At 32.8% G+C, this 23,982-nt stretch overlaps 1 protein-coding gene across 2 annotated transcripts in view; it reads right to left on the minus strand.

Moving 5' to 3' along the window:
- LOC114325122 (cadherin-23) overlaps window positions 1-23,982 on the minus strand; it is a 232,050-nt gene that overhangs the window by 76,190 nt on the left and 131,878 nt on the right. For both annotated transcript variants that reach the window (XM_050650944.1, XM_050650945.1), the window contains exons 15-16: window positions 13,381-13,546; window positions 6,498-6,657 (exon numbers count right to left, since the gene is read on the minus strand). In XM_050650944.1, the coding sequence (XP_050506901.1) occupies window positions 6,498-6,657; window positions 13,381-13,546 (326 nt within the window). The remainder of the gene's footprint in view (window positions 1-6,497; window positions 6,658-13,380; window positions 13,547-23,982) is intronic.

Here is a 23,982-nt window from a genome sequence, read left to right on the forward strand (position 1 = left end):
ATATTTTAAGAAATAAAACATAGAGGAGAATCCAAAAATGTAAAAATATACAGGGTGTTCCATTAAACAAAAGATAATTTTGTTTCACCCTGTTAATATGGGTGGCCCTGTATATTTGGAAATGTATTTAAATTCTGATATTATCTATGCCCCAATCTCACCTAAATAAACTTTTTTCGTATCTCCTACAACAAACGACTAATTGGACTTCCCACAACCTATATACATACAAAATCTCCGCTATAAAATTTTTTCAAAGAAAATGTTATTGGTTTTTTTAAAATAACTCAGTTAATTTTTGAAATATAAGATTTATCCAAAAACCATTACAGAGCTAAGTAAACGGTCTATAACACTGTATTAAACATGATTTTCTAAATCCTTTATTTTTTTTTAATACAAGGTGAAATGGCCCCGTTTACATGGTTCTCGCAGTAAAATTTAGGTTTTAAATGTTTCTATCTCGGTTATTTTTTGTCGTAAAAAAATATTAAAAAAAGAAAAAGCTTAAATAAAGTTAAAACTAAAATTTTGTTCTCAACCATTTTTTAAGTATATCGAGTATTTTTGGAGTTATTATCAAAAGAAAATGAAATTCACGAAAATTTGAAAAATTCCAATTTTGTTTAATTGTATTTTTTTTTCAAAAATATGCATTCTAAACCGGTCAAAATTGTTGAAGTTATTACTCATGTTAAAATAAATAAAGTTTTAAATGGGTTACTATAAATTTTAATTTTTGTGGAAATGACGTATGTTTCATTTTTCATTCTTCCCTAAAAAATCTGAAAGGGTCCTCTTATTTCCATCATAACTTGCTTAATTTTGATGCTATCGACTTTTTATATAGCTTTTTGATAGTTAACTTTAGGTACTTTATTAAAATGTTTAGTATCTATATTTAACAAAGTGCCTCGTTTTCCTGTTATTTAAGCTTGAATACTAAGATTTGAGTACTCGCGGAAAAAAAATATACATTCAATTGCATATAACTCACTTTGTATATGTAATAAAGGATTTTTCGAATAAGGAGCTTATTTATTTATATATTATCTTCGATTTTGGTAATAACAACTTTTTTAAAGAAACTTATGGTTTTTGAGTTATTTATGAAAAACTGCTTTAAAACATGGATTTTTTTCAGGAAAAATCAAAACTTTTAATAACTCAAAAACTATTGATTTATTGGAATAACTTCATATAACAAATTTTACTTATAATTTGTCCCTCTATCGATTAGTGGTATTATTTTTAATAAAACAATTTCCACCCCCGAGAAGGGGTGGCATCCCCCCAGGGTAAAAGCGCAAGTTGGCGCCATGTCACCTTTGATTCTTGAGGTATCCTCTACATACTTACCAATTTTCATGAAAATCGATGGAGGCTCAACGAAATCGGAGGTGAAAACCTTCATTGACTCCACTATAATGCTGAAACACAGTAACGTCTAATGTCGTTTATTAACGCATTATTTGTCATTTCTGTAATGCAAATAATGCGTTAATAAACGGCATTAGACGTTACTCTGGACCCAGCATTAGAGAGAATGAATGAGGTGAGCCGTCGAAACACACATTTATAACCAAAGACCGGATGAAGTGAAGAGAAGAGGCAGGCCCAGAGTACGATTCAAGGACCAGGTGGAAGATGACTTAGGAGTGAACCAATTACAAAAAACTCGAAGATGTACTCGTGGTACATCTTCGAGTTTTTTGTAATTGGTTTACCTCGAGACCACATTTGAGTAAGTATGGATACTTCTCTTCATGTGACTTAGGAGTATTAAGAGTACGAAATTGGAAAACCGATGCGAAGGATAGGAAGGAATGGAAGCTGATTCTGGAACAAGCTAAGACCCCCATGGGTTGTAGAGGCAATGATTGCATTCAGGAAACAAAAAAGTGAGGGAGCAGTTCCCAATGCAGCAGTAACGATTGTGTTTCATCTTGTGAACGCTCCGCCTCCTAAATTCGTGACAGTCTATCACTTTCTTATATCTGTGAGGTTATATACTTGCCTCGGCACAATAAATTGTTTTTTACTTCATCTTCTTCTTTAGGTACCGTGTATGATTCAGACGTTGACCGTTATCATGTTTACAATTATCTGAAACCTCTCTCTATCGGCTGCTGCGCGAAATAATTCTTCTACTGTGCAGCCACACCATTGTCTAATATTACGCAGCCATTCAAGTTTCTTTCGATCAATCCATCTCTTTCCCTCCACTTTTCCTTGTATTATAAGGCGAAGCAGATGGTATTTAGGTCCTCGAATTATATGGCCGAAGTATTCTGTTTTTCTCCTCTTTATGATGCTTATGAGCAGACGTTCCGAATTCATGATTTGAAGAACATATTTATTGGAAGTGTGGAATATCTTTAGGATTCGTCGATAGCACCACAATTCGAATGCTTCTATTGTGTTTAGCATTGTGGTTTTTAACGTCCATGTCTCACAACCATACAATAGGATAGACCACACATAACATTTCAGGACTTTCCTTCGAATATTCATCGACAGGTTTCTGTTACATAAAACTGGTTTCCAGGTCATAAAAGCATTTCGTGATATTTCGATCCTAGTTATTATCTTTTCATCAGAGTCACAATTTACATTTAACCAGCTGCCAAGGTACTTGAAATGATTAACCCGTTCTAACTCCTCTCCATCAAGAGAAAGCTGACCTTGATCTATATTAATCTTTTCAACCACCATCCACTTTGTTTTTGAAATGTTGATTTTAAGGCCTTTCCGATAACTTGCTTCACTGACTAGATTTAGTAGGGTCTGAAGAACTTGTAAATTTTCAGCAAGAATGGCTGTATATCGTCAGCGTATCTAATATTGTTGATTACTTCTCCGCCTAGCCTTACTCCCTCTTGTCTGTCATCCAAAGCCTCCCTAAAGATTTCTTCAGAGTGCAGATTAAAAAGGGTGGGTGATAAAACACAACCTTGTCGTACTCCACGTTTTATCGGTAGTTTTTCAGTACGACTGTCTCCAATTTGGATAGACGTTAGTTGATTGTAATATAAGTATTTCAGCAGTCTTATATCGTAGTGGCTGCCTGCTGCCTGCAGGCAATCGAAAAGTGTATCATGTTTGACTCGGTCGAATGCCTTCTCGAAGTCGATAAAACAAACATAAACATTCTTTCGGAATTCACAACTGTTTTGTAAGAGAACGCGCATACAAAACAGTGCTTCTCTAGTTCCTATACCATTTCTAAATCCAAATTGCTTATTACCCATTCTAGTTTTGCATAGAAGGAATACTCGGTTTTGTATAATACGTAAAAGTATCTTAAGTGTGTGACTCATCAAACTGATTAGTCTAAAATCGCTACATTTGGCGGGCCTGCTTTTCTTTGGTAATGTTATAAGCAGTGACTCCAACCAATCATCTGGTATTTTTCCTTTGTCGTAAATTTTGTTGAAGAAAGTATGTAGTCAAGTAGGTAATATTTTCCTCATCTAAAAGTTTAAGTAGCTAAACAGAGATTGCATCTGGCCCAGGTGCTTTATTGTTTTTGGCTTGTGGTATTGCTTTTATGACTTCCGACTTCAGTGTAAATAGTGGGACCTCTATCTCATTGGTTGTCACAGGTAGTATTTGGAGCATTTTCTCGAGAAGCATCGTCAAAAACGTCACTGATGTGTATCTCCCATTCTTTGCACTGTTGTTCGTGATCACAAATATTTCCGTCTGCGGTTTTAAGTACGTGAGCATTTTTCTGTTTCCTAATTCCGGAGGTATATTTAAGTTTCTTGTGGAGGTTGAAACTGTCATTCTTTTTTGGAGGTCTTCAATTTCTTTACATGAATTCTCGAGCCAGGATTCCTTGACCTGTTTAATTTTTAATAATAATAATAATATTAATAATAATAATTGTGGATTCGATATGCAAAATGGCCAGAACATCGAGGCTATGGGCGACAACGATATGTACAAATATCTTGGAGTAAAGCAGGCGCGGAAAATTGACCATAAGCAAATGAAAACTGAGATAACTACTGAGTTTATAAGAAGGGTAAAACAGCTGCTTCGTTCACAGCTTAACAGTAAAAATTTGTTTAAGGCACTAAACACCTACGCTTGTTCCGCGGTTAGCTATTAATTTGGTATTAAGTGGACAAAAACGGATATAGAAAATCTTCAGCGAAAAGTACGAACACACCTCACAATGGCACAAAAACACCACCCTAAAAGTGGAGTAGAACGAACGACATTACCCCGGTATTTAGGAGGAAGAGGACTTATGGATATAGGTGAGCAATTAGATAAACAAATTGCTAATTTAAGAACTTATTTTCAGATGCAGGCTGAGACATCTACTCTACACCGCGCAATTTGCGCAGTAGATGACACAACACCGATCAAACTGAGGGAACCAGAAATGCGCTTAAACCACCTTACTAAGGACGAAAAACTGCGCGCCTGGATGGGTAAACCTCTGCACGGGCGACATCCAAATGAGGTCAGCCAAGACTATGTCGACAATACAGCGTCGAACTATTGGCTGACATCAGGAAAGATGTTCCCTGAAACGGAGGGTTCATTACTGGCCATTCAGGATCAGGTTATACCAACCAGAAATTACCTGAAATATATCGTCAAAGACCCTCAGGTTCAAAACGACAGATGCCGATATGGATGTTAAGCCCAAGAAACCATCCAACATATTACAGGGGGCTGCCAGGCATTTGCTGCAACTGAATACAAGGAACGGCATGACGCAGTGGGAAAAATCCTTCATCAAGAGATAGCTAACAAGTTGGGACTTCTCCAAACGGACCATCTCCCATATTATCAATACGTTCCTGAGAGTATGCTTGAGGATGGCAACTACAAGCTATACTGGGACCGCAGTGTGCTCACAGACCAAACAGTGGCACATAATAGACCAGATCTCGTACTAGATAATAAATTAACAAGACAAACAACACTAATTGATGTGGCGATACCTAACAACAATAATCTACGTAGTAAATTTACTGAAAAGATCGCCAAGTATAGAGATCTGGAAATTCAAATACGGAGACAATGGAGAATGCAAAGTACCCAGACGATACCTATTGTTATGTCTACTACTGGAGTCATTCCAAAGACCCTCCTCGAAAACATAAAAAAGCTGGGTCTCAATGAACATCTTTATAAGACCATGCAGAAAGCTGTACTACTTGCGACGGCCAGAAGTGTACGAACATTTTTGGGAGATACACCTGCATTCCAAGTCACCTAGGGCTCGATAACACGGAAAGAGTCCCACCAGAGCTCAATCCTTTTGATACCGTAGGTATCTGGGATGAGTCAATTTTCCCCTTAGAGGGAGTGTGAGCCGTATAGCTAAATCTGGATAATAATAATAAACCGACTTTTATGTCCAAAAAATAATAAGTATAACAAACTGTACATTCTCTAAAGTAGAGGTCGAAGTTTATTTTTGCTGTGTTCTAAAGACACAACAAAAATATTCTTCCACTTAACCCCAATTCTTCCACTTAACCCCTAACTTTTCTTTTTATGAGTTTGTTGATTTCGCAGTTTTTGATAATATTTTTATTTTTGTATTTTCGTCGAACTTCAATCAGGTCTAGAATTTCTTGGTTCATCCAGTCATTTTTTGCCAACATTTTTTGCCAGCAGTTCTGTTTTCGTTTGGCATATTTGACATTCTGTGCATTTTACTATTTATCTGCTGTGATATGTGTTCGCGCGTTTGGGGGTTTTTAAGGGGGTCGAGATATATCTTACTAGGCTTGGTTGGCTTTGTTAGTTTCTTTTATTTGATTTGTATTTTGGACCAGAGTAAATTATGAGTTTATATCAGCGTTGGGGTAAGTATTTACATCTTTAATATTGTTCCGAAATCGATGGTTTATTAGGATGTAGTCTATTTGATTCCGTACTATTCTACCTTGATGTCTCTTGAGGGAATTTCCACGTGTAGAGACGTCTTTCTGGAAGTTGAAACCATGTATTTGTAATGACGAAGTCATTTTCTTGGCTGAATTCTATTAGACGCTCACCTTTTTGTTTCTCTCTCCCAAGCCAAATTTTCCGGTGATGTTTTGTGTCATCTTTTGTCCAACTTTAGCGTTAAAGTCTTTTAACGTATTGACTTCATACTGAAGTATTTTACTTCATAATCATGGTCAAACCAAACACCATTGGTTGTTTATGGTCTGCGGTCAGTCTGCGCTATTTTCCAATTGATAATTAGTATTTGACTTTTGACCCCATCTTTCAACAAGTCCATTGACAAATTTACAAAAGTAGCATACGTTGGACAGACGTAACGGAATTAAAATGAGCTCACTCACTGTCATGGGGACCGTTCCGTAACACGTTCCGCAAGTAGCGCCACATTCAGAGAACGAATTTCCAACAGTTGTGGAACCGCTCCGTCACTTTTTCGTCTCTTGAATGCGACAAATGATGATGATATACTTAAATGAACCGATAGCTTTATTTAATAAAAAAGCTACAATACTTACGTCTAACGGTTTGGAAAAGAACACACCATCATGAGCCCAACAAGTATAGTTGAAATAATACGTTTTGTCTGTGTCTGCGTCAACTTGTTTATCGTTCTTTACAGTTATGGCGCCAGTTGTAAGATTTACATCGACCCAGTCAAACTTTTCATATTCGGGCCTAAAAATAAGCTACTACATAGAAACCAAAAATATGTAAACTCTGATATAAAACATAATATTAATTTCTTTAAAATATACATGGTAACAAAATATTTCGATTCACAGCAGGCAAAAATAGTCCAGAGAAATAAGATTTTTCTCGTGACACTTCTCCCTCCAGGCCGAAACCAAATTTTTTGAGTAGTATGGACATCTATATTAATAATCTTTATCTTTCCTGTAGCCGATTTTGATGATATACTTAGTTATAAACAAATGAAGATCAAAAACTGGTAAATTTTCGCTTTTTTCGTCTATTACTAAAAAGTGAAGAATTCTAAACAAATTTAGAATAAGAAACTCATAAATCATGTAAAAGACTTCAATATGGCGTTCGCTGAATATGTCTATCCTTATTTGTTGCTTAGAAAATTGCAAAATAAGCCATAAATTTTGAGATTTTATAAATTTTCATAACTTATATAAAAATTAAGTTAGAACCTTCTTATTACACGGAATGCTGAGACTTCTTGTGTTTAAATTATATTTTAAATTTCAAAGCAATTGGTCAAATAGTTTAAAAGTTATTTAATTTGTTTATCCCAAATTTATTTTTTTTTGCAACACTATAAGTCAGAAAATCATGATGAGGTTACAGTAATACTTCGGCCAGTTTATGAAAGAAGAACATATACTATTAATTTAATTTAAAAAAAAATGACAAAAAGTAATTTTAATCAGTGTAAAATTTTTGCAAAAACGTCGATTTTTTGATTACTTATAAACAATTAGAATAACTTTTTAACCGTTACCCCTAGAAAAATTATTTTTTCGTATTTAGAAAGACTGAATTTTTACACACATTTAGAAAGAAAAACAATTGTCCAATCGTCCAATTAGGGACGAAGTTAGCCCCCCCCTTTTTAATTCGCATGTTCTTGCAAAATAATTTTGCAATATTTAGAATTATTTTTTGTCATTTTTTTAATTAAATTAATAGTGTAAATCTTCTTTTTTCATAAGCTATCCAAAGTATTACTGTAACTTCATTATTTTCTGACACAGTGTTGCAAAAAAAATTCATTTGAGATAAACAAATTAAATAACTTTTAAACTGTTTCACCATTGCTTTGAAATTTAGGATATGATTTAACCTTCCGATGACCAACCTTTTTTTGTTACACGGATGACCAAGGGGGGGGGGGAATGACAAAGAAATGAAGTTTTTTTTCTATATAGATATCCGTGCGTGACACCATGGTCACGCACGGAGCGAATAGTTATGTCAAACGGAAACTTATTTTAAAATAAGTTATCAATTGAAGTAGCGCCGAAAACGACAATAAATATCGCCTCCGTACCACCAGATTGACAACAGGTGGAATACTTTCTTTGGTTACAACCTCCCGTGATTTTCAAAAACTATAAATCATACAGGGTGCCGAGGAAATTAAGATGAGGGAATTTTAAATAATTCACGTCCCATCAGCTCAGCGTGGTAAAAGTACCAACAAGAAAGAGTCCTTAGTACTCAACAAAAGAGTAAATGAATTAAAACTGTATAAACATTTTCAAATTATTTGCAATCCGAAAGTGCAACAGCATTATACTCTAGTTCAGGGGTCGGCAACCTGCGGCACGCGGGCCGCATGCGGCCCTTTGCAACTTTTTGTGCGGCCCGCCAAAGCACTAATACAATTTTAGGAAAAATCAACAAATTTAGGAAAAATAAAAAATTAAAGACAAAAACACAACAGACGATTAAGGACAGAAGTTGCATGGACCGAAATTAACCAGAATATAAAAAACTTAATAAGGCAATAAGAAAAAGAATAAGACAAGACAACATCAGGGACAACAATACCGAACAAATCGAAAATATTATAGAGAAAAACAAGAGTTTGAAAGTGTTAAAAACTCTAAATAGATAGATAAAAGATAAAAATGGAATCACTAAAAGGACAAAAATAAGATAATAAAAAATATTGTTGAAGATTACTATTTATACAGAATTATACCTACTCATTCAGCGTAGCAAAACCACGGTATGGAAACATTAAATGTAGGATCTGAAATTACACTACCAAAATTACTAACGAGGAAGTTATAAATGTCTTAAAACAGATGAAAAATGAATATACAGAGTGAGTTTTATGTATGGAACGCCTCAATTATCATAGAAACGGCTTGCACGATTTTTATAAATTTTGGTATGTAAAGGTCTTGTGATACGTCCGATATTATGGTGGTATTTACATTGTTGTCAGATCTTCCGTTTTTTCTGAAAGTCTGATGAACTTTTTTTATTTCAAATAGGACACATTTTTTTGCGTTTTGAAGTCCTTAAAAACTGATTATTTTTTATGTAATATTCCCTATACCTAAATGCTAAATTTCGGAGTTATTGCTACATTTATTTAACAAAAAATGTTCTTTAAAATCCTTCTCTAAAGTTATAAACAATTTAATTCTGAAAACAATGAACGTTTTTGTACGTTTGAACGTTTTTGAGTTATAAACAATTTAATACTGAAAACAACGAAAAATGACGATTTTCAATGCTCAAAAACATAAATAAAAAACATTTTTGAAATCACGAAGAGCCTAAATTAAATTTAAAGACTTCTTCTATCAGCTTCCCATGAGAATTTTTGGCATGTTTTATTCTAAGATATTATTTTTTAAGAAGAGTTTAAATGAATCGCTTATGAGAGAACGGGCGATCATGATGTATTAACTAAAAAACAATCTTTTAAAATGAAATAAGCCCAAACTGCTTATAATAAGGTTTGAACTTGAATTTAGGTTGTAATTACAAAAGTAATATTTTTTACTTGGGATTTTGAGCCTTGTTAACCGTCAGTTTTCGTTTTTTCAGTATAAAATTGTTTATAACTATTCAAAAACGATCGAATTTAGAGAAATATTACAAGGGACCTTTTTTATTTAAAATGGTCCAAAGAACCTAAAATAATGTCTGGTCGGGCCGAGAAAATTAATTTTTATAACTTGTTTTAAATTTTTTGTTAAATAAAAATAGCAATAACGACGAAATTATGGCATTTAGGTATAGAGAATATTTCATAAAAAATAATCAGCATTTCTTAAGGACTTCAAAACGCAAAAAATATACAGGGTGTCCCATTTCAAATAAGAAAGTTCATTAGATTTTCAGAAAAATGGAAGATCCGAAAACAATGTAAATACCACCATAATATCGGCCGTACCACAAGACCCTTACTACATACCAAAATTTATAAAAATCGTGCAAGCCGTTTCCAAGATAATTGAGGCGTTCCATACATAAAACTCACTCTGTAAGAAAAACACAGGTCCATCGAATGAGCTATTTTACGAGTTTCTTTGGAAAAACATATACGAAAATAAGGACATATGAAGCAGGACGAAGGTGGAGGATGTAATTGGAAGAATTGCGCAAATGAAATGAAACTAGTAGGACACGTGACATGACAAAACTACGAAATGTGGACGATAAACATTATACATCGGATACCAGACGAGCAAGTCTTAGTAGTGGAAGACCACAACAACGATGGCTAGACGATATCAAAGCACAAGTAACTGACACTAAATAATATAAAACAGAGAGAAGTGAAGAACTCATTGGAGGCCTTTGTCCAGGAGTGGATACAAAAAGACTGAAGAAGACGAAGACTATTTAAGTTATATTTGAATATGCGGCCCGCATAAAAGGTTTTATTTTGAACATGGCCCGCCATCCGAAAAAGGTTGCCGACCCCTGCGTCTAGTTAAATCGAAGAGTTCAGGAAGAGTCTATAACCCGTGTTGAGCTGCCCCCCCCCCCACTTGCAAAAATTAAAAAACGAGAAAACTGAGAAAACTTAAAATATATCGTATTGAGGATATAATTCCTACAGCGTATATACTCTAAGAATAAAATATTAAATCACGTGCATTTCGATTATTGAGCTACAACCCCTTCGCAAGAAAACCACCCTATCTTCCCGGCTTAAGAGAAAGTTGTACTTGAAATGCATTAAATTAATTACTTGGCGACTACATATCATTTAATAATTTATAAGCTTTCAAATTACGCGCATTTAAATCAGTAAATTGCAATTTATTTTATATAAGTCACTGAAAGTAAAAATCAACGATTACCTTCAATTTCGGTGAACCTTCATCGATTTTCACGAAAATTGGTCAGTGGTTAGAGGATACCTCAAGAAACAAAGGTGACATGATACCACCTTGCGCCTTTACCCTGAGGGTGGATACCGCCCCTTCTCGGGGGTGAAAAATTATTTTATAAAAAATAACTACACAAATCTATAAAAGAACAAATTATAAGCAAAATGTATTATATAAAGTGATTAAAATAAGTCAATACTTTTTAAGTTATTAAAGATCAAAAATTTTAATTATTCGTGAAAAAAATGCATGTTTTGAAGCGGTTTTTCGTAAATCACTGAAAAACTGTAAGTTTTTACAAAAAAGTTAATAGTAGTTTTATTCGTATAGCTTATATTCTAAGAATAAACTCTTAAATCATCACGCACCTTTCGATTATTGAGATACAACCCCTTCGCAAGAAAACCATCCCATATTCCCGGCTTAAGAGAGAGAGAGTTGTACTTAAAATAATTTAAATTAATTATTTGTCGACTAGATATCGTTTAATAATTTATGAGCTCGCAAAATATACGCATCTCAATTATTGAATTGCCATTTTCTTTCTATAGTGCAGTCACTGAAGGTAAAAATCAACTATGACCTTCGATTTCGGTAAATCTGCATGCATTTTCACGAAAATTGGTGAGCGGATTTTGATGCTATCAACTTTTTCTGGAGCTCATTTTGGATAGGTATTTCTAAGTACTTTGATAAGTATTTAGTACCTAAGTGTTATAAAATGCATCTCTTTCCCGTTATTTAAGCTTGAATCCTTAGATTTGAACAGTCGCAGAAAAAAATATACATTTAATTACCAATAACTTACTTTAAATTAACATTAAAGGGTTTTTCAAGTAAGCAATTTATTATATTCTTTATTGGCTTCAATTTTAGTGATGAACACTTTTTTGTAAAAACTTACAGTTTTTGAGTAATTTATGAAAAATCGCTTTAAAACATGCATTTTCTTTCACAAAAATTAAAATATCTGATCTTTAATAACTCAAAAAGTATTAATTTATTTTAATCACATTGTATAACAAATTTTGCTTACAATTTGTCCCTCTCTCGATTTGTGGGGTTATTTTTAATAAAGTAATTTTCACCCCCGAGAAGGGGTGACATATACCCCAGGTTAAAACCCCAAGTTGTTATTGTTAATTCGTGAAAATGAATGGAGATTTACCGAAATCGAAGGTCGTAGTTGATTTTTACCTTCAGTGACTGCACTATAGAAAGAAAATGGTAATTCAATAATTGACATGCGTATATTTTGCAAGCTCATAAATTATTAAACGATATGTAGTCGCCAAATAATTCATTTAAATTATTTTAAGTACAACTCTCTCTTAAGCCGGGAATATGGGATGGTTTTCTTGCCAAGGGGTTGTAACTCTATAATCGAAAGGCGCGTGATTTAAGAGTTTATTCTTAGAATATAAGCTTTACGAATTAAACTACTATTAACTTTTTTGTAAAAACTTACAGTTTTTCAGTGATTTACGAAAAACCGCTTCATTACTTGCATTTTTTTCACGAATAATTAAAATCTTTGATCTTTAATAGCTTAAAAAGTATTGACTTATTTTATTAACTTTATATAATAAATTTTGCTTTTAATTTGTTCTTTTATTGATTTGTGAAGTTATTTTTAATACAATAATTTTCACCCCCGAGAAGGGGCGGTATCCACCCTCAGAGTAAAGGCGCAAGGTGGTATCATGTCACCTTTGTTTCTTGACGTATCCTCTAACAACTGACCAATTTTCGTGAAAATCGATGAAGGTTCACCGAAATTGAAGGTAATCGTTGATTTTTACCTTCAGTGACTGCACTATACAAAATAAATTGTAATTTACTGATCTAAATTCGCGTAATTTGGAAGCTTATAAATTATTCAATGATATGTCGTCGCCAAATAATTAGTTTAATGCATTTTAAGTACAACTTTCTCTTAAGCCGGGAAGATAGGGTGGTTTTCTTGCGAAGGGGTTGTAGCTCAATAATCGAAATGCACGTGATTTAATAGTTTATTCTTAGAGTATATAAGTTATAGGAATTATATCCGCAATACGATATATTTTAAGTTTTCTCAGCATTTTTCTCTTATGTTAAATCAATTAAAGGGTTGTTTGGGGGTGAAGGGGATGAGCTCAAAAATCGAAACTATATAATTTCAAGAGCTCATAAATAGCTCGTAATTCTGCCGCAAAAACCGATTCAATATTCCTATTTTTAAGTAGTGGGGGGGCTGACTCAGCCCCCCCCCCCCCCCACTAAAGTATCAAATTCCTGCTCAGTGGAACGAGCTCAAAATTTTTAGTTTGCGGAATATGAGAGCTCATAAATCAGGGCTATTTGTTTTTTGATTTTTGCAAGTGGGGGGGGGGGCAGCTCAACACGGGTGAGTCTATACCGGTTTCGGGTATTTTTTTACCCTCGTCAGTAGTCCCATATCCTCTTCTCTGCGATTTTACCAGGTACCCTGCTTTGAGTCCTTCCCTTCATTTGGAAACTTATTTGTTTATTTTTCTAGATTACTGTTTAACTTCTTGTTTTCTTACTTGCAATGTTTATTAATACTTACGTGCAATGGTAGGTAATTTCTGAATTCAAATCAACATCGACAGCTTTTATGGAGCCAACCGATACTCCTTTCAGAGACATTTCCTGGACCTGTCGAGTGTCATCATTAGAAGGTGGAAAATATGGTGGATTATCGTTAACATCAAGGATATTGATGACAATTTGACCTAATAAAAATGAAAAATTAATGAAAATCCCTTATAAAAGATATATCTATAATAAAAAGACCCTTTCGAGGTACACCACAAAATGTTTTCGAAATAAAAATTCCTTCATCAGTGCTGCTTCAACGTGCTCATGAGCCACCAAAATAAATATATGGGTGAAAACCCTTTAACTGTTATAAAGATGTAATAGATTTACATGTTTATATAAAATAATATGTACCTCATACCAAAATAAAGGCTAAAATATTTTCTACAACATACAATACTAATATACAGTGTAACCCATTTTAAAAAATTACAAAATTTTGCATTTGAAAATATTGATGATCACACCGTATATTAGTCCAGAAAACCACTGCGCATCCGCTAGGAAAAATATTCTGATTAGGATTTTTTGCACAATCTTACTCAAAAAGGACTCCTTTTAACAAATTTACATGTTGCCAGGACCAAATGGTGGTCAAAAATTTTTTAAACGTTTTTTTTTTGTTTTTTCCCTAAAATTATTTTTTTTGCATGGAAAAAAGTTTTTTTTAGGTTTTGGATCATTCCAAACAGAAAAGGTCTTTAGTGACTTTTCTCTAAAAATTATAGTTTTTGACATATAAGCGATTAAAAATTGAAAAATTGCGAAATCGGCCATTTTTAACCCTCAAAAACTATGTGAAAAACTGAAAATTTGAAGTTGCCAAGGTAGGTAGATATTCTTTAAACATCGATTGATGAAATCCCGAAGAATTTTTTGCAATACAATATTCAAAACTCCTTTGTTTTTTAATTGATAATCAAGCGTGCGAGACACTATTTTCCACCGTTGCATGTGTATACAGTATGGTGCAAATGAAAGGAATAAATTCGTTTTTTCGTAAACCGGCGACTTTAAGAAAAAATCCCGAAACAGGTTGATTTTTATTTTTAGTTATGATATTGTGGCATATATGGTATACTAGTGACGTCATCCATCTGGACGTGATGACGTAATCGATGATTTTTTTAAATAAGAATATGGGACGTGTTCTAGCTCATTTGAATGGCTCTTCAATTCTCTATTCAGTAATATAAACATTTACATAATTATTTATACAGGGTGTCCAAAAAAGTTTTTAATTAAAATATTTGAAAAAAAAGAAGAATGTATGTAATTTATTTAATTCAAAATACATTTTACTGTTACCTGAAAACTAAAAAAATGTTTATTTCACAAATAAACATTGCTTTTGTTCAAACCAGCTCCCGCCTGCCGCCTGCCTCTTGGAAGTTTGAACATTTAATTTAAGCGAAAAACAATGTTTATTTGTGAAATTAACTTTGTTTTCTAATTTTTGAAAGCAGTGAAATGTATTTTGAATTAAATAAATTACATACATTCTTCTTTTTTTTGTCAAATAATTTAATTTAATAAAATTTTTTTGGACACGCTGTATAAATAATTACGTAAATGTTTATATTACTGAATAGAGAATTGAAGAACATTTCAAATGAGCTAGCACACGACTCCTATTCTCATTTAAAAAATCATCGATTACGTCATCACGTCCAGATGGATGACGTCACTAGTATACCATATATGCCTCAATATCATAACTTAAAAATAAAAATCGACCTGTTTCGAAATTTTTCCTTAAAGTCGCCGGTTTACGAAAAAACGAATTTATTCCTTTCATTTGCACCATACTGTATACACATGCAACGGTGGAAAATAGTGTCGGGCACGCTTGATTAGCAATTAAAAAACAAAGGAGTTTTGAATATTCTATTTCAAAAAACTCTTTGAGATTTCATCAATCGATGTTTAAAGAATACCTACCTGCCTTGGCAACATTCAAATTTTCGTTTTTTCACATAGTTTTTGAGAATAAAAAATTGCCGATTTCGCAATTTTTCAATTTTTAATCGCTTATATGTCAAAAACTATCATTTTTAGAGAAAAGTCACTAGACCTTTTCTGTTTGGAATGATCCAAAAAACCTAAAAAAACTTTTTTCGATGCAAAAAAAATTATTTTAGGAAAAAAACAAAAAAAAAACGTTTAAAAAATTTTTCACCACTTTTTGGTCCTGGCAACATGCAAATTTGTTAAAAGGAGTCCTTTTTGAGTAAGATTGTGCAAAAAATCCGAATCAGAATATTTTTCCTAGCGGATGCGCAGTGGCTTTCTGGACTATATGGTATGGGTAGTTGTCAAAGATATTAAATTATTTAAAAATGATATTACATTAAAAAAACTGTGATGTGTCATTTACATTTTTTTACCCCATAAACCTAATTCACTGCCCTTATTTTCTCAATAAAAGTGAAAATAATTCGAAATTAGTATTTTTAGACCGATGATAAATACCTTTTACAAACTCTTTATATTAAAAAAAAACATGCTTTAAATGCTTTAAAATACAGGGTGTTCTATTTAAAATAACTTTGGTTCATTACGCTGTTCTGTCTGACCTACATATACAGAGTGTTTAATAAAGATGGTCCATAGATTAACATTAGATTCCTGAGCTTAAAATAGTCGATTTAAGCTAACTTATTTAGTACGAAAATTGATAATAACCGAGATACAGGGTGTCAAATTTAAACTTTTATTTTATTTATTCTTGAATATATCCTGACGGGCATGGGATATCAACACGAAATTTGGCAGGCGAGGGTTTTTTGGGATCAGAAATCTAAATTCGCCACCAAAAATGATGTATTACCGAGAGGGCGCCACATACGCCTTTCAGCGCTCATTTAATAGGTTCAATTTTTTTATTACCCACTCTACATACTTTTTGAATCAAAATTTTTATTCTCTTAATATTTTTACTTAAAAAAGGTATAATACAAATATCTCGCTAAACTTAACTGTTTTTGAGATAAACGCATTTTAAATCTGCGATACAACATCATTTTTTGCATATCATTGTATTAGTTAGACCCGAAAAATAAACTTGAAACCATAATAAATGAGCCAGTTCTCATATTTATGTCATTACATCGCAAATTCCATTTGAAGAAATTTGCGATACATTTTAGTATACCCTTTTAAGGTAAAAATATTAAGAGAACAAAAGTTTTGATTCAAAAATTATATAGAGTTCGTAATAAAAAAAATTAAACCTATTTAATGAGTGCTGAAAAGCGTATGTGGCGCCCTCTCGGTAATACAGTAGAACCCCGATTATCCGTGTTCCTCGGGACCGGACGTTGGCACGGATAATTGAAATGCACGGATAATCCAAACATTTATTTCTCATATTCTATGTACGTATAGTCCCTGGCAGGGCCGGTTTATGCACTGGGCGCTTGGGGCGGGCGCCTAGGGGCCCGTAGGGAGTAGGGACCCGTTCCTTTTATATATATATATATATATATATATATATATATATATATATATATATATATATATATATATATATATATATATATATATATATATAATAGCACTAAAGGCCTTAGAGGCCCATGGCTTGAAAAGTTTGTTCGTTCTTCATTTTTACTTTTCTTTAGGTACCTAGATCTTCTCTGGCTTGGTATGTGATTTTTCTCCATTCCTTCCTGTTATTCATTTTTCTTCTCTGACCTTCTAACCCCATTTTTTCCATATCTTTTTCGACCTCTTGCTTCCATCTATTTTTCGGTCTTCCTTTTCTCTTTTTTGAGGCTATGTTGTAGTTTAGTACCCTTTTTGGAGTCCTCGCGTTCGGCATCCTTTCTATGTGACCTCGCCATCTAAGTCTCTGTGCCTTTATCACTCCTATTATATTAGGTTGATTGTATAATTCCTTTAACTCATTATTTGATCTTCTTAACCATAAACCGTCCCTTATTATTCCTCCATATATCTTCCTCAGGATTTTCCGTTCCCAGATCTCCAGTAAACTTTGTTCATTTTTTGTCATTGTCCATGTCTCACTGCAGTATGTTACTATTGGTTGGATAGTTGTTTTGTATAACTGTATTTTTGCCTTTCTTGATAAAAACTTGCTTTTCAGCATTCCATTAAGCGCATGTACACTTTTGTTGCCTGCCATTATTCGAGCTTGTATTTCTTCTTTAATATTCGGTTTACGTGATATTATTGCTCCTAGGTATGTAAATCTTTCTACCATTTCGAATTCGTATGATGTTCCTTCTTCTACTTCTACTTTAAGCTTTTGTCCATTCCTGAACTGACCATCTGTCCATTCCATACATTTTGTTTTAGTTTCATTTATGTGGAGTCCCATTTTCTTCGCTGCTTTTACTATTCTCTGTACTATTTCCTGTAGCTCTTTTGTTCCTCTTGCAAGCAACACCACATCATCCGCAAATGCCAAAACTTGGTGTCGTTTTTGATATAGGAGTGCTTCTCTATTGATTTTTGCTTCTCGCATTATTTTTTCTAGGCATAAGTTAAAGAGTAATGATGACAAAGGATCGCCCTGCCTTACTCCTTCATTTACTATAAATGTGTCTGATGATTGGTTGTTTATTTTGACTCTATTTTCGGTATTTTCTAACGTAATATGTATCATGTTGCGTAACTTTCTGCTAACTCCCAATTCCTCAAGCGCCTGCTTTAAATTCTTCCTCTTTATTCTATCGTACGCTTGCTGGAAATCGATGAATAGCGCTATCGTTGGTAGGTTGTGTTCATAGCTTTCTGCTTGTAATTCTCTGATTACGAATATTTGGTCCGTTGTGCTTCTTCCTCGTCTAAATCCGCACTGATATTCACCTATTATATTTTCCGCTTCTTTTTCAAGTTTATCTTTTATGGATTTTGATAAGATTTTATATATGGTATTTAGTAATGCTACTCCTCTGTAATTACTACATTCTGTTTTGTCTCCTTTTTTGTGTAATGGGCAAATAATTGCTTCCTTCCAATCTTTTGATATCCGTTCTATTCTCCATATCTCTTTTATGATCTTGTATATCCACTCGTGTAGCAATTTTCCACCATATTTCATCATCTCTGCTGTTATATTATCGCTTCCAGGACATTTGTTATTCTTCAAATCTTTTATGATTTCCTCGATTTGTTCTTTGCTGGGTGAATTATCTTCTATGTCTTCTAAGTTTTCATTTCCTTCTTCTGCTTCCATGTATTCTCTTTGGTTTGACTTATTCTTGCCATTTAGTAACTCGTCAAAATACTCTTTCCATCTCTCTACTATTTCTGCTTCACCGCTTATATTATTCCCCGCTTTGTTTTTAACGAATATTGGTTTTTGTTGGTATCCTCTTTTCTCATTTCTGGCACCTTGATACAGGTTTCTTATTTCTTTATTTCTGTAGTTCTCTTCTATTTCTTTTAGCTTATTTTCTACGTGTTTTCTCTTCTTTTCTCTCAGCAATCTCTTTACTTTATTTCTTTGCTCTATATATTTATTCTTCGTCTCTGTCGTTTCTTTCATTATCATTTCCATCCTTAATGATTTTCTTAGTTCTATTTCGTTTTGGCATTCTATGTCGAACCACTCCTTTCTCTTTTTATTCTCCTGTTTATTACACTCTTTTGCTGCTTTGTTCATTACTTGCTTTATGATGTCCCAGTTGTTTTCTGTTCGTTCTTCTGTTTGTATCTTTTTTAGTTCTCTTTCCATTGTTTCCCCATACGTTTCTTGCTCTTTCTTTGTTGCTAATCGAATTGGTTTATTTATATAATTCTTTACCTTTATTTTGTTTTTGTTTTCTGGTATCAGTTGTTTCATTTTGATGCCCACCATGTAATGATCAGAGTCGGCATCTGGTCCTCTGTATGTTCTTATCTTCTTTATACATTGCTGTTCTTCTTTTTCAATCAGCACGTGATCTATTTGGTTTTTAGTCTTTCTATCTGGTGATATCCATGTTTCCTTATGTATTTCTTTTCTTTCAAAATATGTGCTCATTATGATCATATTTTTTTCTCTTGCGAAATCTATGAGAAATTGTCCGTTCTCATTAGTTTCATTGTGTTTGCTATGCTTTCCTATTGTCGGTCTAAACACTTCTTCCTTCCCTATTTTGCCATTAGCGTCGCCTAAAATAATTTTCATATCATATCTGGGTATACTTTCGATTGTTCTGTTTAGTTCACTGTAGAAACATTCTTTAACATCATTATCTTTTTCTTCGGATGGAGCGTGAATATTTATGAGGGTGATTTTTTGGTATTTTCCTTTGATCCTGATAGTACATATGCGGTCTGATATCGGTTTAAACTCTACTATTGCTTCTTTTAGTTCTTTTCTTATCATAAAACCTGTGCCTAATATTCGATTCTTTCCACCGCTGTTAAAAAACAATGTATCTTCTATTTCTAATATATCATTTCCCAGCTGTTTCGTCTCCTGCAAGGCTACTATGTCAAATTGGAACTTTTCGATTTCTCTCGCAAGATGTTTAAGTTTACCTTCGCCATATGTGCCTCTTACATTCCATGTTCCTAAAAGTAAGTATTCTTTTCGACATGTTTTCTTGTTTTTTGGTCCGGTTCAGTGGTGTCATGGTGTGGGAACGCGTGGGAACGCCGTTCCCACACTGGTTAAGAAAAGAAAGAAAAAGAAATATAGAATTTAGGTTTTGTAAACAAAAATTAGCAGTGCGTTCCGGCACTGCTAATTTTGCCATGACACCACTGGTCCGGTTTTTGTTTTTTTCCTCTTGTTTCCTTTTTTTGTATTATCACTATCCTTTTTCTGTGCTTGTTTCGTCAACGTTATTCCTATGGTACAGTTATTTGTTAGTTTTTTGATGCTGTTTTGATCATTGTGCCCTCTTTGTCGTTCCACTTCCATTCGATGTTATTTACCCATATTTTTTTTACTCCAATTTTGACTTCATTTCCTTTATTTCTTTCTTCCTGGGCAATGTTTCTAATTGTTTTCTGTATATCTCGTTCTTTTATGGTTGTATCTTCGTTGATATATACCTTGTGCTCTTTAATTTCTTTTAGCTTGTACTTTTTTTCCATTATTTTTCTTTTTTCCTCTTGGTTTTCTAATTCAATTAGACATGTTTTTTCGCCTAGCTTGTGAGCATTTCTTATTTTCACCTCTATTCCTAAGTGATACTAATAGAAAAGTAAAGTCCGCTAAATAATCTACGTATTTTCCAAAATAGAAAAAAAAACGACCAAATACCTGCGATTTCGAAATGGTCTGATTTTAAGACTGATAACTTTATAAAAACTGCAAACTTTTAAACCAAAAAGTGATTTCTTAGAACGTTATAAAAAATGTTTGAAGATGGAGAAAAAGCTTATTATAGAAGATTAAATAAAAGCAACTTTTATAGAGGAAACCCCAATGGATTCAAAGAAAAGAGAGATTGGCTAATATACGGCGCAAGTGTTAAAGCTGTTTATTGTTACCCGTGCAAATTATTTTCAATTGAAAATATAGTTTAACTGAGTTTGGATGGATCCACTGGAAACATTTGAATATTTAGCTCAAATCTCACGAAGAAAGTAAATTTCCTCTGAACTCTATGGTTACATTAATAACAAGATCATCATTGATTGGAGTTATAGACGCTGTCTTGAAAGAGCAAGTAAAATGCTAAGCTAACTATTGAATAAACGTCCTAAGAAGAGTTATTGTCACTACTAAATGACTTGCTTCTCAAGGACTACCTTTCCGTTGATGCAATGAGGATTTAACGAGTCGCCATAAAGGAAACTACAGTTGTCTTGTATACTTCGCTAAATTTGACTACTTCTTAGCTGAGCATTTACAACGGAATGCGAATAAATGAAAAGATTCAGTTAGCTATCTGTCTCACCAAATTTGCAATGAATTTTTGGAAGTAATGAAATCAAAGCTTGTAGAAACTTTTGACGCTGTAAATGCTTTAGTTCAAAACTAGGGATCCATCAAACCTATTTTTTCCAGTTAAGCAATAACAGAGACGAAAAATTAGCAATAAATAATGAAGCCAAGGCACTGCAGAATAAAATCTTTGAGACAGCTGTATTGACACTGATTTGGACAAAAACTTTGGAACAAGTTAATGCAAAAGCAATACGTGAACGTGAAGAAACTGTGGACTTAAACGTGTCAATTGGAGTAGAAATAATGACATCTATTTTGAGATTTGTTGAAGACGTAAAAAATATGTCAAGCGAAATTGAACTAGAACCAAAAATATTTTTTTGCGAAGACGAGGATATATGCTACAAAGATGTTACATCAGATGATTTTCTACGCTAGATAAAGAAGCAGTCAAGACGTCAATTAATACTTTATATGTGAAATATAAAAAATATGTTGATGAAACCAAAGAGAACTTGCATAATGAAATTACTCATTCTATAACATTATGCCAAAAGTTAAATAAACATTTATAAAATTTGGTATCATCCAGGATATAAAGATTGTAGTACCTAAAGGTAACATTTCCCAATATTTTACCTTTATTGCATGTTTATTTCACGATACCAACTTCTAATGCATCAGGTGAGCGGTCTTTTTCGGCTTTAAAAAGAACAAAAATATATTTAACGTCAAATTTGGGTCAAGAAAATCTAGACGCATATCACTATTGTATTATAGAAAATGAAGACCTGGAGCAACTGAATTGTGATAGTATTATCTGACAGATTGCTAATCAAGCAGTCAAGCAAAAAGTGATCTAATTTTTGTCATATGTATTTTTTAGAATATATTTTTTTGTTTGTCATGTGTTTTTTTTGTGTAACTTTCTGTTTTTTTTATACATTTTTAAATGTATTTTTTGGAATATTTTTACGTTTGCTATTCTTCTTGTTTGCTAAAAATTGTGAATGGATTTTACGGGTATAAATACATGAATGTGTTTTTTTGTAAAAAATCTGACAACGAATAGCAATTAAGGGGGCCCCTAAATATTCAGCGCCCAGGGCCCGAAGTTAGGTTAAACCAGCACTGGTCCCTGGCCATATTATTATGACCACCTTGAATTTTTACAAAAATCAACTATTCTACTAGGTAGATTTTGTTTAAAATATGATTTTTAAATTTAATTTTGTTTTTGTTATGCAATGTTAATGTTAAGCATTAACTATTTAACTATAATATATGATTATATTATAAATGATTTCATATTGTCTATTTCTAAACTATACCGCTATTTTGGAATTTCTGATAAAATTAATGATGGTACTAGATTCCATCATTAATTTTATCAGAAATTCAAAAATAGCGGTATAGTTTAGAAATAGACAATATGAAATCATTTAATGTAATTAAGAATTTACATGTTTTGTGGCAAATAAATTTTGTCTGATGCCAGAATCTCTCTCACACACACAACTATAATATATTTAATAATAAACAGCAATAAAATATTCGAAAATATTACATGACCTTAATCATGGAAAATATTTGGGAGGTTTTAAATCGAGAAATTTCCGATGAAAAGGTCACTAACGAAATTGTTTTGATTAAAGAACTAACATTTCGTTGAAACCACAATGACAAATTGAAGCAAAAAAAATTTAGCTGCATTTAAAGTATGCCAAGACGGGTACTAGCAGCAATCAAAAGTTAGAGGGGGCTCAGCAAAATATTAAAAAAATAAAAATAAGTGATATTTTCGAATGGTTTATTGTTGTTTATTGTTAAATGTATCATATTTAATAATAAATACCAATAAAACATATAAAAATATAACATATTTTTATTTTTTCAATATTTTGTTGAGTCACCTTTAACTTTGAATACCGCTTGTATCCGTCTTGGCATATTTTGAATGCAGTTAAATTTTTTTGCTTTAATTTGTCATTGTTGTTTCAATGATATGTCAGTCCTTTAATCAAAACAATTTCGTTAGTGACCTTTTCATCGAAAATTTCTCGATTTAAGCTCCCAAATATGTTTCATCTGATTAAGGTCAGAAGTTCAACAGATTATTAAAAGTATATAAACATGTAATATTTTGGTGTTTATTATTAAATATAATATAGTTAATGTACATAGTTAATGTACAACATTAACATTACATAACAAAATTAAATGTAAAAATCATATTTTAAACAAAACAGGCCTAGTGGAATAGTTGATTTTTGTAAAAATTCATGGGTGGTCATAATATGGCCAGGGACTGTATATATACATCCTTAAGTACCTACCATAAATTGATAACAGAAAAAATAAATCTTTCATTATGAGTCTCCATCTCGGCGTATAGGGTTTAAATCGAGTGATTTGATGTCACGCTACTTTGATAAAACCTCAAAAATGCAATTTGAGTAATAAAAAATCATAGCACGGATAATCCGCAGCCCGGATAATCCGCACACGGATAATCGGGGTTCTACTGTACATCATTTTTGGTGGAGAATTTAGATTTCTCGTCGTAATATGGTTATTATCCCATGCCCGTCAGCAAATATACAAGGATAAATAAAATAAAAGTTTAAATTTGACACCCTGTATATAGGTTATTATCAACTTTCGTACTAAGGTAAGTTAGCTTAAATCGACGTATTTTAACCTCAGGAATCTGAA

This window comes from Diabrotica virgifera, chromosome 5 (assembly GCF_917563875.1).
Source record: "Diabrotica virgifera virgifera chromosome 5, PGI_DIABVI_V3a".
Taxonomy (NCBI): domain Eukaryota; kingdom Metazoa; phylum Arthropoda; class Insecta; order Coleoptera; family Chrysomelidae; genus Diabrotica; species Diabrotica virgifera.